This window comes from Ailuropoda melanoleuca, chromosome 1 (assembly GCF_002007445.2).
Source record: "Ailuropoda melanoleuca isolate Jingjing chromosome 1, ASM200744v2, whole genome shotgun sequence".
NCBI lineage: Eukaryota > Metazoa > Chordata > Mammalia > Carnivora > Ursidae > Ailuropoda > Ailuropoda melanoleuca.
In genome coordinates this window covers 80,964,819-80,980,827 of record NC_048218.1, presented here as the reverse complement: position 1 = coordinate 80,980,827, position 16,009 = coordinate 80,964,819, and the positions used below count along the sequence as shown (strand labels likewise).

General features: G+C 33.2%; 1 protein-coding gene across 1 annotated transcript in view; it reads left to right on the top strand.

Moving 5' to 3' along the window:
- Positions 1 to 16,009, top strand: part of ATP11B (ATPase phospholipid transporting 11B (putative)) — a 114,270-nt gene that overhangs the window by 58,674 nt on the left and 39,587 nt on the right. The window contains exons 15-21 of the mRNA XM_034672400.1: positions 157 to 225; positions 1,557 to 1,630; positions 1,704 to 1,807; positions 4,400 to 4,581; positions 5,755 to 5,958; positions 11,075 to 11,228; positions 12,856 to 12,958. Of these exons, the coding sequence (XP_034528291.1) occupies positions 157 to 225; positions 1,557 to 1,630; positions 1,704 to 1,807; positions 4,400 to 4,581; positions 5,755 to 5,958; positions 11,075 to 11,228; positions 12,856 to 12,958 (890 nt within the window). The remainder of the gene's footprint in view (positions 1 to 156; positions 226 to 1,556; positions 1,631 to 1,703; positions 1,808 to 4,399; positions 4,582 to 5,754; positions 5,959 to 11,074; positions 11,229 to 12,855; positions 12,959 to 16,009) is intronic.

Genomic DNA, 16,009 nt, shown 5'->3' with positions numbered 1-16,009 from the left:
GTTCACGTTGTTAGAAACAATGCCATATTCAAAGAAATATTTTTAAATACATCTTAAATGTATACTTTAAATGTTTTTATTCTTTCTAAGTTATAATGAAATAAAACATGAAATATCATCCTTAAATTTTATATTTCTTTATCTTTTAATCCCTAGAATTGGCATTGTATTTATTGGCAATTCTGAAGAAACTATGGAAATTAAAACACTTGGAAAACTGGAACGGTAATTTTTTTTATACTCTAGTATTCTTTGTATTTAATATAGAACAGGGATCTGTAAATTATGGCCCGTAGATCCTATCTGGCCTACAGCTGGCTTATACAGCCTGCAAACCTCATTACATTGTTTAAGGGTTTGTGGGGTTTTGGGGTTTTTTTTTGTTTTTTTAATGCAACAGAGACTCTATATGGCCTGCAGAGCCTAAAATATTTACTATCTGGACCTTTATAGAAAAAGTTTACTGACCCCTGCTCTAGAATGATGTAATACTATGTCGTACTTCATCACGGTGGTAACAGTATCCTACTCCGAATCTTTCATTTGTGTTTTAGCTTAATGTTTCTTGAATTTACTCATATGTTTATTCTTTTACGCTCCTGGGGTAATGAGTTTCATGAATTCTCACTAAATAAAGAAAAACTTCTTTATATTTCCTATGATTTTATTTTTCAAACATTAAGGAACAACTGCCTATTTCCAATATTTACACTGCTTGTTAAATTAGTCCATTCCTGTTCTATTCATACCTTTCATAGTCATACCAATTCCAGTCATATCTCAACTCCAGCTGTCCTTTTCCAAACTAAAATAGAGCCCATTCTTTGTCTCTTTTCATGTACAAGCCTGTCTAGCTCATTTCATCAACTTATGAACCATCATCCCACTCTGGTTTTGTTTTGTTTTTTTTTGAGATGTACACATCATTCCATATGTATATCACTATGCAAATCCATCCAGAAAACGTCAAGCCACACCTGACCTAACCACACAAATTCTTTTACTACTGCTTATAAAGGCATTTGTTCCCCCACTTGTACATACGTCCACTGTCAGGTTCAGAATCACTGCTTTAATGATCCTCTGTTACTAATGTGAGTGTGTTGTATTTCTCAGGTATGTTTGGGCAGAAAAGAGGGTTGAGAATCAATTACCTTTTTTAGTGAGAAAAACGTGAAGCTGGGCAGATCTGGATTCCAATCCTTGCTGTGCCACTCACAAGCTTATTTGACTTTAGGAAAATTACTTAATCTTTCTGAGTTTAATAGTCCTCATCTGTAAAGTGAGATAAGACCTACCTTCTTTGGTTCTCATGGGTATTAAATGACATAAGGTATGTAAAATACATGGCATTTGGTAAGTACTCAATAAATGTCAGTTTTTTCTATTTCTATCTTATGTTGTTATTAATGATTCATAATGCATCATCTTGAAAATGTAGTTGAGATTAATTTCTTGTTCTAAATCTTATCTTTTATAGGGATTCTTTTCAAATATTCACTTAATATTATTCCAAAAAAAGTAAACTTTTGGTCTTTCTTTTTTTTCTTCTTTAGGTACAAACTGCTTCATATTCTCGAATTTGATTCAGATCGTAGGAGAATGAGTGTAATTGTTCAGTCACCTTCAGGTAACGTATCTAAACTTTTATGAATTTTTATTTATCTAATATTAAGAGTTTGATAACTGATTTTTCTTTTTAGGTGAGAAGCTTTTATTTGCTAAAGGAGCTGAATCATCAATTCTTCCTAAATGTATAGGTGGAGAAATAGAAAAAACCAGGATTCATGTAGATGAATTTGCTTTGGTGAGTGTAAATTTCTAAGATATATACAACTCTAAAAGATAAACATACAAAAGAATTAAGGCTTCATTTTTGCATTAGTAATTTATCAAAAAGTATAGAAACTCTGCAGCTCTGTTACATTATGTGTTAGCTTCTACATCCTTTGGTAAAAAATTGACTTTCAACCTGCTAAAATACAAGTCTTCTCTTTGAACCTATAACAGTCAGGGCTTTTTTTGGTTGGCTGCAAAGATCATTCAAATTAACATATTAAGAAGAGGAGTTTAGTTAAAGATTATAGGAGAATCCCAAGGATGTGGAGATACTGGAACCTTCATCATTGATGGTGGGATTATAAATGATACAAACACTTTAGAAAGTAGTTTAACAGTTTCTCATAGAACATAGAGTAATATAGTTACTATATAACCCAGGAGTTCACTGCTAGTTATACACCCAAGAGAACTGAAAACATATGTTCACACAGAAACTTAGCATTATTCCTAAATAGGCAAAAGGTAGAAACATCCAAATGTCCATTAGCTGATGCATTGATTAAACAGTGTGTCATATTTATATAATGGAATGTTGTTTGACCATTAAATGAAGTACTCATGTACTATAACATGGATGAACCTTGAAAATTTCCTATGCGTAGTGAAAGAAGCTAGTTACAAAAGGTCACATGTTCCATTTATATGAAATATCCAGAATAGTGGAATTTATAGAGACAAAAAGCACATTAGTGGTTGCCAGGGGCTAGATAGAGGGGTAAAAGGGAAGTGTCTGCTAATGGATGTGGGATTCCTCTTGGGGATGATGAAAATGTTCTGTAATTAGATAGTACAACTCTGTGAGTACACTAAAAAACCACTGAATTGTGCACTTTAAAGGAGTGAATTTTATGGTTTGTGAATTAGTTCTCTCACTAGAAAAATGTAGGAGAATCTTATGAAAACAAAGTGCTAAAATTCATGTGAAGAGGAAAATTTTTAGGCAGCTCTCAGTCTTAAGAACTCATGATCTGTCATTTCTGCATTTCTATAAATGATTACTCTATACTCATCTCTGCTCACCTGCCTCCTTTACTTACATTGGTTTATTTTCTCCCATTACTTGTTTCCTAATTGTTTATGATCTAGTTCATCTATCACACTGTAACATCCATGAGAACAAAGACATTGTTCTACCTTACACTCATTTTAATTTTTTTTTTTTTAAGATTTTTTATTTATTTATTAGACAGAGATAGAGACAGCCAGCGAGAGAGGGAACACAAAGGGGGAGTGGGAGAGGAAGAAGCAGGCTCATAGCGGAGGAGCCTGACGTTGGGGCTCGATCCCACAATGCCGGGATCACGCCCTGAGCCGAAGGCAGACGCTTAACCACTGTGCCACCCAGGCGCCCCTACCTTACACTCATTTTAATTCAGAACCGTACTGGCACATAGTTGGCATTCAGTAAATATTTGTTGTAAAATGAATTAGTTTCATATATTAATAACTCTCATGGTTCCTTAACTGTTGTTTAAGAAAAAGTTATTTATAGGTGTGGGTCATTTATGAATCAAGGAGCATCAATATTTAGAAATCTGAATAGTGTCATGTAGTATTTTAAAATGTACCCTTTCCAAGTTCTGTTATTAGAATATTTATTTTGGGAGGTGCCTGGATGGCTCAGTTAGTTAAGCATCTGCTTTTGGCTCAGGTCATGATCCCAAGGTCCTGGAATTGAGCCCTGAGTTGGGCTCCTTGCTCCCTCTTCTTGCTGCTCCCCCTGCTTGTGCTCTCTCTATCTCTCTTTCTTTCTCTCTCTCTCTGTGAAATAAATAAATAAAATCTTTAAAAAATATATTTATTTTGGGTTTTTCTGGGGAGAATACAGCAAGAGAAGGAACTTGTATAACTTTTAAATGTAGACACCAACTTTCAAATAGTAACACCGTAAGAAAAATTTGTGCCCAGGAGAACCAGATAATCAAATATATATTCCTAAGTGTTGTGTAATTCCATTTCACCAGTGAAGTTATGTAAGGATAGAGTTTAAAATCACTTGGTGACTATAGAAAGTATTGTTTATTTGATAAGGGCCGCCTTACAGACCTTGTTATTTGAACTGTAAATTCATCATACCATGAACTCTCAGGAAATTATGGTCCCCTTTGCTTAAAAAAAATTTCTTACAAAGTACATAAGAGTGGATTCGTAAGTGTTAAAACAAGAGAGTTGAACCTGGAGCTGCCTCTCTCTTGACAGTCCTGAAGTTACCCCTATAGAACTTTCTGACTTTCCAGGAAAAAGTTTTAAAACCACGGTAAGGTAATCTTTATGATCCTGTCTAGGCTCTAATATTCTACAATTTCCAAACTTTAATTATTTTTAGCAACTTTTTAAGGACTCATCAGAAATTGAAAGAGCTGTGATAATATGTGTCCCATAACTCAGGTCATGAGGACTTTGTGACACTTCATTTATTTCCTATTGCTAAATGATTGTACTTTTTAAATTATTTATAATTGATTTTTGGTAAGGCATCCTCAGTTTATTTCAGTGACTTCTTGATTTCTCTTTAATTATTTTTGTTCAATTTTTGTCTTTAATTTTTCTGTTTTAGAAAGGGCTAAGAACTCTGTGTATGGCCTATAAACAGTTGACATCTAAAGAGTATGAAGAAATAGATAGACGTCTGTTTGAAGCCAGGACTGCCTTGCAACAACGGGAAGAGAAATTGGCAGATGTCTTCCAGTTCATAGAGAAAGACCTGATGTTACTTGGAGCTACAGCAGTGGAAGACAGGTAAGCATCAGACAAACAGGCAATATCCTTTTTCTCTTGTAAGAATTTTCTTAGCCAAGTGTTTCTAATTTATGACAAATTCCATTTATTAACATCCTATAATAATGTATTTTAAATCAAAATAGAGAGTTAAAGCCTTAATTTTTCCTGTTCAGTATATACAATTTTTATTCTAGCCAGATGTCTTAAATAGATGAAAGAATTCTGCTATGTATAGTTTTGCCTGTAGGCTTGGATTTTTAGAATACTCCTCAGTGTGCCATACAAAGGCTTTAAGCATCTGCTTAATTCTCCAGCCTCATTTCCCACCACTGCCTACTTCCACTTTCTGTTTCACCAGTACCAAACTGTATGTAGTTCTCTGAACAACTATAGTTAAAACTATTCTATTTTGTGCCTTTGTTCTTTGGCAAGGCTGTGCCTTCTGCCTGGATAATTTTTCCTTTACACATTTGTGATTGTCTTTACGAAGTATAGCTCAGATAGTACCCCCACTCCAGTAAGACCTTTCCTTACCCCAATAGTATTAAAAATTATCTTCTTTGAGAAGTATTAATGTTTTGTAGGTAGTTCTATGTTGTTTTTGTGGTAGTATATTACAATTATTTCTTTAAAGACTTTCTCCACTATTAGTTTGTGAATTCCTTGAGGTCCATTTGGTCTTTGTTCCCCACCATCTGTCTCTAAGTGTTTGCATTTTTTTAAATTAAGGTTTTCATTTACCTTTCAGCTGTCCTCATGAGATTTCTGAGACTCACCTGAAATTACATCATCCTTTCTTGTGCATAATTTGATTGTTAAACTACTGATATGAGAAATTTTCTTATGAAAAGTGAGAAAAATCTTCTGATTTCAAATTTAAGTCTTTCTAAATGAAATAGGAGTTTATGAAGACCATATATTTAGTTTGGTTCTATAAAAATCAACTTTGAAGATATATTCTTAAAATATAAATATAAATAAGATATATTCTTAAAATATGTTACATTAACCAGATGATCACTAATTTGATTACTCCTGTTTCTTCCCTAATGGGAAAAAATTCAGTTATATCACTATACTATAATATTTTTAAGTCAGGGAGTCTAGGATTTACCCTACATGTACTATCTGGTTTATATTTAAAATAGTCAAATAAGTATTCTCTACTGCTAATGCTTCTTTTATTTTCAGGCTACAAGATAGAGTTCGAGAAACTATTGAAGCGTTGAGAATGGCTGGTATCAAAGTATGGGTATTGACTGGTGATAAACATGAAACAGCTGTTAGTGTGAGTTTATCATGTGGACATTTTCACAGAACCATGAACATCCTTGAACTTATAAACCAGAAATCAGACAGCGAATGTGCTGAACAATTAAGGCAGCTTGCCAGAAGGTAAGAATGTAAATTATCTCATGAGTTCAGGGGTCAGCATACTATGGCTCATGGGTCAAAGATGGCCAATTGCCTGTTTTTTATAGCCCATGAGCTCAAAATAATTTTTACATTGTTTAATGGAAGAGAAAGAATCCAAAGAACAGTGATACTTTGTGATGTGAAAACTTAAGAAATTTACATTTAAATTTACCTTTAAATCTGTAAATAAAGTTTTATTGAAACACAGGCACATTCATTCATTTACATATCATCAGTAAAAGATTTCGCACTACAATAGCCTGGTTGGATAGTTGTGACAGAGACCTTAGGAAGCACTTTTATGATTTCTCACTGCTGCTTGATATACTACAGATTACAGTGACACTATTCTAAATCAATAGTATTTTGAGTGCCACCCATATTGCCCTATGACATTTTACTGTATTTTTATTATTAGTATTTTATTATCATATCCAAACAAAAGAAAAATCGTCTTTTAATATCATACTTTTAATGCACAGTGGAGTGTTGATTATTTTATTATCAAATTAGATGGCATTGTATTTATTAATCAGTGACACTTTAATGTACTACCTGTTTGAAAAGACATATTCAAAGATGAAATACAAAATCTTATTAAAGATAGTTCTATTGTGTTAAATGTAAAATCTCATTATAGATTAGCATTAAAAAGGTGGACATTTGCAATTGATTTTGAGGATAGAGAACATTAACTTTAAACCCCAATTAAGCAAAAGGTTATCCTCCTGCCCCCAAAGAAAAGATTTCCATTCTTCTCATTGGTAGATTTATGTTACTTAAAAAATTGTGCTCAATTACTATTACAACATTTTTACTCAGTCAATTAAAATTTTTGTCAAAATCTGTGTTCTCTCTATTAATATAAGTACCTATATTATATCCCCAGTTTAGCCTCTTGACGCACAAAACCAAAAATTGAAATATGTACTTCTGTCTCTTTACGGAAGACACTTGCCAAACCCTGATCTAGTTTATATGACTAAACTGGGAAATTAATCTGCATTTTATTGTTCAAAGATAATTACCCAAGTATTTATACTCTGAATTCATTCTCTTTTTTCCTAAGTCTTTTTTTAATAGATCAATTTTATTTAGGACCTCCCTTTAACTTTCTGATTTTTCACAGTAGATTAAGGATTGCTTCAGTGTAAGCATCAGGGTTGCTCATATGTAGGCATCTTAAGTCTCCTACAGGTACCTGTCATTTGTAGTCTTGTGATGCTAATACAGAAAAACAAATGTGGAAGGACAGTGCCACAGTTATCAGTGTATTTTCAGAGCTTTATTCACATTTGTTATGCAGGCATTGATGTGGTACTAAACTCGGTTTCATCAAAGGAAAACTTCTTTAAGGAATGTTTTAAAGAATACAACTCTCAGAAAGTTCTTTGCTTGAGTTTAAAAAGGGGATTGATCTAGGTAATTATACTATAGCTTGGAAGTAGTGACAACACCATTGTGGCTGCTTAAACATGTAAGTACCATAATGTCAACAAGAACTCCCTAAAACATAGAAATTAATTGCTCAGAATCATTTACTTTATATATGCTTTCTAAAATTTTAAAAAGTAATGAGTGGCCACTTAAAAGATACTGAAGATGATAAAGAAGATATGATGGAACATAACATAATACATAATACAGCCATCTGAAGATAATTATTGTATTTTAGAATGTTTTCTTTAAGTCTTCTTCTATATATTTGCTTTTAGTGAATCTGTTAAGATAATATCATTTATTTCCCTGTTCGTACAAAAGCTATATATAAATATATATATTATATATAAAATTATATATATATTATAAAGTCTTTTTTTAGGCTTGCTATATGAAGTTTATATTACATTTTTAGAGATACCATCTTTTTCGTAGAATATGTTTCCTGAAATAACCAGATAAGTCAATAGGATTTTGATTTACAGGCTTTCAGGAAATGTCTATTCTAAATTTGGGTAGAACAAATTACATACTTTTGGAAGTTTTGGTTTATATACCTTTCCTTCACAAACATATATTATTGATGGTCTGGTATCTAGGATTTGGAATACAGAGTCATATAAGTGGTATTGTTTACTCAGAATACTTCAAGTTTGTAGGAAAAACTGAAGTATATTTACTATCCTAGACCTATCACAACGAGATTGTAACAGGCAAGAACAGAAAGCTGTGGGTGAATAGAAGAGGGAAGCTTTGCCTGGGCAACAGAGCTCTATGGAAAAACTCAAGACTGTGTTTTCTCCCAAAAGAAATGTTAACTGGTCAGAGAGTAACATGAAAAAGCACAAGCGGCAGCATATGTAAATTTCCAGAGCTGAGAGAGAGGTGATTGTAGTTGAGTATGGCCAGAGAATACAATAGATGGAAAGAGGGTATGGGAAGTATTGAGACGTGAAGCCACAGAGATGAACAGGTGCTGCCTACTATGTGCCAGAACTGTGAGATACTTTCCCATATTTCATAAATATCTCATGGATAGTGAAATAATATGGTGACCTATAAAGCCTGTCCAGAGAAAACATAATTTAGTGTGCCTTGGGAAGTTTCCAGAGGAAAATTGATCTGATCTCTCCCACTCTTGGCTGCTTGCTACCCCCTTCTTCTGAGACATGTACTCAGGCAGTGCTTAGACTGAACACATTGGAGGGAACACAGGTTGCTAAGTAAAGTTTGGCCAATAGGGAGGAAGAACAGTCAGTGTGGTGTTACTCTCAGATACTAGGCAATTAATAAAATAAAAATACATTTTTAAAAATTTTACATTGTGAAAGATAATTGTTGACCACTTATTAGTTACAGTGCCACACAATAGTGATTAGGCATACTGTGAAAGACATTATTTAAACTCAAAATATTTTTTATAAGACTAAAATCCGTTGGTATGTATTTAGTTTTTATAATAAGCTTGTTGCTCATTTGATAGTGTTCTCACTTTTGATTTAAAAATGGAAGGAATAGCCACTATGGAAAACAATATGGAGGTTTCTCAAAAAACTACAGATAGAACTGTGTGATCCAGCAGTCCCACCTCTGAATATATGTCCAAGGAAAATGCAATCACTGTCTCAAGAGGTTTTTGCACCCCCCATCATGTTCATTGCAGCATTATTCGCAATAGCCAAGAATGGAAACAACCTAAGTATCTGTTGTTGGATGAATGGATAAAGAAAGAGTGTGTGTTTTGTGTGTGTGTGTGCGCGCGCATAAACACACACAGGAATATTATTCATCTATAAAAAAAGGAAATTTTTTTTGTGACAACATGGATGGACCTTGAGGACAGTATGCTAAGTGAAATAAGTTAGACCAAGAAAGACAAATACATACATGTGCAATCTAAAAACCTGAACTCATGGAAACAGAGAGTGGAATAGTAGTTTCTGAGGCCAGCGTATGGGGAAAATGGAGAGATGATGGTTAAAGAGTATAAACTTGTAGCTTATATATATAAAATGAGTAAGTCCCGGGATTCTAATGTACAGCATGATAACTATAATTAACAGCACTGTATTATATATTTAAAAATTATTAATAGAGTGGATCTTAAATTTATCACCACAGCAAAAAAAAAGGTAATTACATGAGGGGATGGAGGTGTTAACTAAACTAATTGTGGTAATCATTTTGCAATATATATATATGGGTAGCAAATCATCACATTGCATGCCTTAAATAATGTTATATGTCAACTGTATCTCCACAAAGCTGGGGAAAATGAAATAAAAACGAAGGGATATGTCCATCGACAGATGAATGGGTAAAGAAGATTTGGTATATATAATGGAATACTACTCAGCCATCAAAAAAATAAGATCTTGCCATTTGCAATGATGTGGATGGAATTAGAGGGTATTATGCTAAGCGAAATAATTCAGTCAGAGAAAGACATTATCATATGATCTCACTCATATGCGGAATTTAAGAAGCAAAACAGGGTCATAGGGGAAGAGAGGAAAAAATAAAAACAAGACAAAATCAGAGAAGGAGAAAAACCGTAAGAGACTCTTAAGCATAGGAAACAAACTAAAGGTTGCTGGAGGGAAGGGAGGTGGAGGGATGGGGTAACCAGGTGGTGGACATTAAGGAGGGCATGTGATGTAATGAGCACTGGGTATTATATAAGACCCCTGAATCACTGACCTCTACCTCTGAAACTAATACATTATATGTTAATTAATTGAATTTAAATAAAAATTAAAAAAACAAGGCACCAAGTGGAAAAAAAAAATAGAGGAATATTTCTCAGTAACAGACTGATACACTGTGAACCCAGTGGTGAACTATAGTATTTTCCGTATGGATGTAGCACAGTGCTACTTTGAGTGCTGGCGTTCAACTACATAAAGGAGTTTGCTGCAGAATATAGATCTAGACACTGCTGCTTTTTATCATAAAAGTCATTACTAAGGGAGAATGGGGAGAAAGAGTTGAATGAAATAGTGTGCCCAGTATTGTAGTAGATTCACATACTGATGCAAGCTTTTTGCCTCTTCCTGGCAGCAGTTTGCCCAGCTGTCCGTAATCAGATCATACTTTGAGTGGTACTCATATAGCATATGCCCATAGAGAGATGTTATCCATGTTCCACCATAGTAATATCTGGCGTTACATAGAAGGGGTTAATATCAAAAGACAATTTTGATTCCTTCATTCCTTCCTGCTCACATGGTGAATCTAGCTCATGAATTTTCCTGAACATTGTTGATTGCATTTAATTTTTTAAAATTAGGATTTCCAAAATGTATAACTAATAATGTTTTTATTTTTATAAGGTTTTTCATACTAAAATTAGGAAGACCACCCTCTGATTATGTGTTATAATTCACATTTTAGTATAGTTACTGTATCTGTATCAATTCATTGTAAAACTGAATATCATTTGTTTACTCATCATTGATATCAGTCACTCTTAGTTCTGCTTAATCTCAGCTTTCAGGTAATCATAACTCAGTTTCTTCCCTGGCGCATCAGTTTTGTAACAATAAAGCCTATGGGTAAATGGTCCATCTTTTTGTAAGAATTTTTTGTTTACTAAATGAGTATAAATAATATGGCTTCAATGTATCTAACAGAGGATATAATTATTTTCTCTTAGAATTAAAGAGGATCATGTGATTCAGCATGGGCTGGTGGTGGATGGGACCAGCCTGTCTCTTGCACTCAGGGAGCATGAAAAACTATTTATGGAAGTTTGTAGAAATTGTTCAGCTGTATTGTGCTGTCGTATGGCACCACTGCAAAAAGCAAAGGTATGTTTGTGTTATAAAACATTCCAGAAAGATATTTAGATTTAAAAGTATTCTTGGGGCCTCCTGGGTGGCTCAGTTGGTCGGACATCTAACTCTCAATATCTACTCGGGTCTTGATCTCAGGGTCGTGAATTCAAGCCCCACATTGGGCTCCATGCTGGGCATGGAGACTACTTAAAAAAAAAAAGTAAAAGTATTCTTTAAGGTTAATGCCTTATCTAGACCTATTTGGTAGTATGCAGTATATGAATATTTCTAAATCAGTCACTTCTCACATTTTGAATGTTAAACAAGTACGTTAGACCTTTGGAATTTTCAGAGTGACTGTTAGTTTCAACTATTCATAGTGATCTACAAAGTCTTTGATGGGTATCAGTTTATGATTTTGCTGAGACACAAATTGAACTATGATAACTACAGTTTCCTAAGTTACTTAGCTAGTGAGGAAGCCTGTTAGACTTCAGTTCTGCCACTTCAGGTTGTTCTGTGGATCTCTGCTTATTCTTGCCTTCTCATAAAGTGATAATTCTTTGTTTAAAAGTGGCTATTAAGTGATGAAACTTTAGTAAAAAGTTGAAAAGTCAGTTCTTGTGATTTGAAGGTATATACAAGAAATATTTAAATTTCAGCTGTGATTCAAGTGAAAGCCTATAAAAATATTTTTTATAACTCTTGCTTTAAAATTTGGGTCTTATACTGTATCTTTCACAAGTATCCTTTGAAATCCACATCTGCACACTGCTTGTTTCTCATATGGGTCTCATAAATTAGACATCAACATTTTTTTGTCTTAATGGGATTTTGTTAAAATGCCTGTATTGTTATAATCCATGTACCCCAGTCTGTGGAGACTAAAACTGGAGACCAAACAGAGCTAATGCCTAGGTTCTTTAAGTATGTTCAAGAATTCCAAAGAAACCTTTCTTTTGATTTTATTGAATTTAATTTTGGTTGCTTTTTTAAATTTCTTAAATTTTATGACAAGAGAAAATAATTATCCTGCCTCTACTTCAAATGAAAAGAATGATTTCCTGAGAAAATTTTGCCTGACAAAGTTCAATTATGTGTAATTATTTTCTAACAATTATTATTGAGTTTTTTACACATTTAAGCTATATTTAAGATTCTTCCTTCCCATCATAAAATTCAAAGATGATATTCTCTTTTGCTATAACATTTCTGAAAGACATTCCTAACATCTCCTCAGAAAATGAACCCCAGTGCATATTATTGTCTAGTACAAAATTAATTTTTTTCATTATTCAACTGTTTTATATTTTTTTATTATGTTAGTCACCATACAGTACATTCCCAGTTTTTGATGTAAAGTTCCATGATTCATTACTTGCATATAACACCCAGTGCACCATGCAATACGTGCCCTCCTTAATACCCATCAGCAGCCTATCCCGTTCCCCTACCCCCCTCCCCTCTGAAGCCCTCAGTTTGTTTCCCGGAGTCCATAGTCTCTCATGGTTCATTCCCCCTTCTGTTTACCACCCCCTTCTTCTTCCCTTTCTTCTCCTACTGATCTTCAACTGTTCTTATAACAGTCATTTCAGATAAATGACTATATAAGAGAATTGAAATTTTATGATAAATAACTAATTAGTTGTATGTCTTCCAGGTAATAAGACTGATAAAAATCTCACCTGAGAAACCTATAACATTGGCTGTTGGTGATGGTGCTAATGATGTAAGCATGATACAAGAAGCACATGTCGGCATAGGTGATTGATTTTTTTTTCCTGAATTTTTAAAGTTGGTATAATTATTTGGTGATTTTGAATTTTCCTTTTGTAGACTAAAGTGCAGTATCAAATATATGAAGGCAATGTGTATTTTATCAGTGTATCCCCTTTAGAAGCCCATTATACTTAAGCCCCATTTTTAGGATTTTTTTTTTTTTTTAGATTATTCATTTATTTGTCAGAGAGAGAGAATGAGAGCACAAGCAGGGGGAGTGGCAGGCAGAGGGAGAAGCAGGCTCCCAGCTGAGCAAGGAGCCTGATACAGAACTTGATCCCAGGACCCTGGGATCATGACCTGAGCTGAAGGCAGATGCTTAATCAACTGAGACACCCAGGCATCCTTAAGGTATTTTAATTACAGATTTTCAAGGAAATAAATACCATGTTAGTGAATTTTATCTTTACCGATTCTCCTTCATAATAAATTTTATTTTTACTTGCCATTTTGTACTTTTTAAAGTTACTTTCTTACATTACTTTAATCACTTTTAAACTCTAAATTTGTGATTTACATTGTTCTCATGGTTTCCATTTTTTTTAGAGTGTTATTATTTACTCTATTTTTCAATCTAAAGATTCTGCAACTCATTCTAATGACAATTTTAGAAACAAGAAATTGTACTACACTATAATAATAAATACAAAATTTCAAATAATTTTCTAATTTAATAACCTGTATTCTAATTTCTATTTTTGCCTAAAATTTTTGTTGGATTTATAATACTAATATCATTTTATTATGTTTATCAGTCATTTCATATTTAAAACATATTCTGACCTGTCTTCCTAAATAACTTTATTATAGATACACAGAAGCAAAGGTGAAAAGTATTGAGGTTTTTTTAATGAAGGATAAAGTTTAGAGTTAGAAAAGAGGCTAATCCCTGTTCTGGAATCACGTCTGTAATGTCCTGTGAAGTAGTTCTCAGGTCTGATATTTCCAGTTTAGCCCTCAAATCAATTCCTTATTCTGGGCTAATTAACTCTTCATTATGATAACTTAATTTTCTTTCTAACTTGTATACTCTTGTTTCCCATAAACCTCCATAACAATTTGATGATTTCTTTTTTTTTTTTTAAAGATTTTATTTATTTATTCAACAGAGATAGAGACAGCCAGCGAGAGAGGGAACAGAAGCAGGGGGAGTGGGAGAGGAAGAAGCAGGCTCATAGTGGAGGAGCCTGATGTGGGGCTCGATCCCAGAACGCCGGGATCACGCCCTGAGCTGAAGGCAGACGCTTAACCGCTGTGCCACCCAGGCGCCCCTGATGATAATTTCTTATACCATACATTAAAGCATAAAAAGCTACAGTATTTATAATACTTTGATTCTAGTATGGTTACAGACCAGTGAACAGAATAGATTCAAACATCTGGAAATTTAGTTCATAACAAAGGAGATGTTTCAAATAAGTAGTCAATTATTTCATTAAAAATATCATATATATTTATAATAAAAATATATATTATAATAAAAACATAATTATAATTAATATTAAAATATTAATATAACTGGTTTGGTTATTTGGGGGAAAAAAGAAGTTGGATTCATTTCCATTGCTTATAGCTAAACAAATTCTAGATGGATTAAAGATTTTAAAAAACTTTAAAGAGGAGCGCCTGGGTAGCTTGGTCAGTTGAGCATCCGATTCTTGGTTTGGCTCAGGTCATGATGTCAGGCTCTGTGAGATTGAGCCTGCACTTGCGCTCAGCAGGGAATCTGCCTGGGATTCTCTTCCTCTCCCTCTGCGCCTCCTCTTGCTCACATGCTCTCTCTCTTTCTCTCTCAATCTTGCAAATATATAAATCTATAAAAAAAAAAAAACAAACTTTAAAGACCACAAAAAGTAATAGAAAAGATTTAATGAGTAATCTTGTAATTTGGGTATGGAAGGCTCTTTTTATTAAAAATATCAAAGAAAGCAAGGCACTGTAAAGGAAGAGATCAGTATGTGTGGCAGAAGTAAAACCCCCAAATGCAAATTTTAAACATGAAACTAATAAAGAACATTTGCAAAATAGATCACAAAGTCTTAATATTTCTGGTATATGAGGTCTTAACAAATTAAGGAGTATAAGAAAAACACTTTGGTAAAATATGTGGAAGGATGTGAGTCATCAGTTGTCACAAAAGAAGATATCTAAAATGAATACTAAATGCATGAAAAAAGTGTTCAATCTCACTAATGATCAAAAACCGCAAGTTAAAATTACCTATCAGATTGGCAAAAATTACAAAAAATGATAAACCTGGAATTGGCAAAGGTATAGAATTAGCAAATCCTTATATACAATATTAGTGGGAGTGTAAATTGATATAACCTGCATTATTATGTATAACAGAATTTTAAATGTGTGCCTATTGACCTGGCAATTATGTATCCAGGAATTTTTTTTAAGAAAATAAGTGAATATGTTGACAAAACACATGTATAAACAATGTCCATAACGTATTAAATGACAACAGCAGATTATAGAACAAATAATCTCATTTGGTACACTTGTTTGTATATATATATATATATTAAACACACACCAAAAAATGCAGAAGGAAAAATTTTAAAAGGATATAGACTGAAAATAGTGGTCTTCTCTAGGTGTGTTATAAATGTAATTATCTTTACCTGTACATTTGGGAAAATTTTAATCCTTTATGACAAAAATAAAAAATTATAATTTAAAAAAATGATTTTTCAAAGCTGTTTCCAGATTCAGAAAACAAACTTGGCAATAACTCTTTTGAAACCTAAAGGATTACTGTAACCTTAAAAATGTAGTCCTATTTATCAAATAAAATTAGGTACTGATTTCAAGGATTCCGTGCACTTTTAAAAAGCACATTTTGTCAAGCCTCGATTAGATAAAATAACAAGTAGGGAGCAATATTGTCACATTAAACATTTAAAATATTTATATACTTGGCATTTGTTCAAAATGTGCACATAGACATTTAATATGGTGGATTGCTACTTCATGTGTAACTTTTTATTTAGGTACAATTGTGGAAAGATAAAAAAGTTATGAGTGTG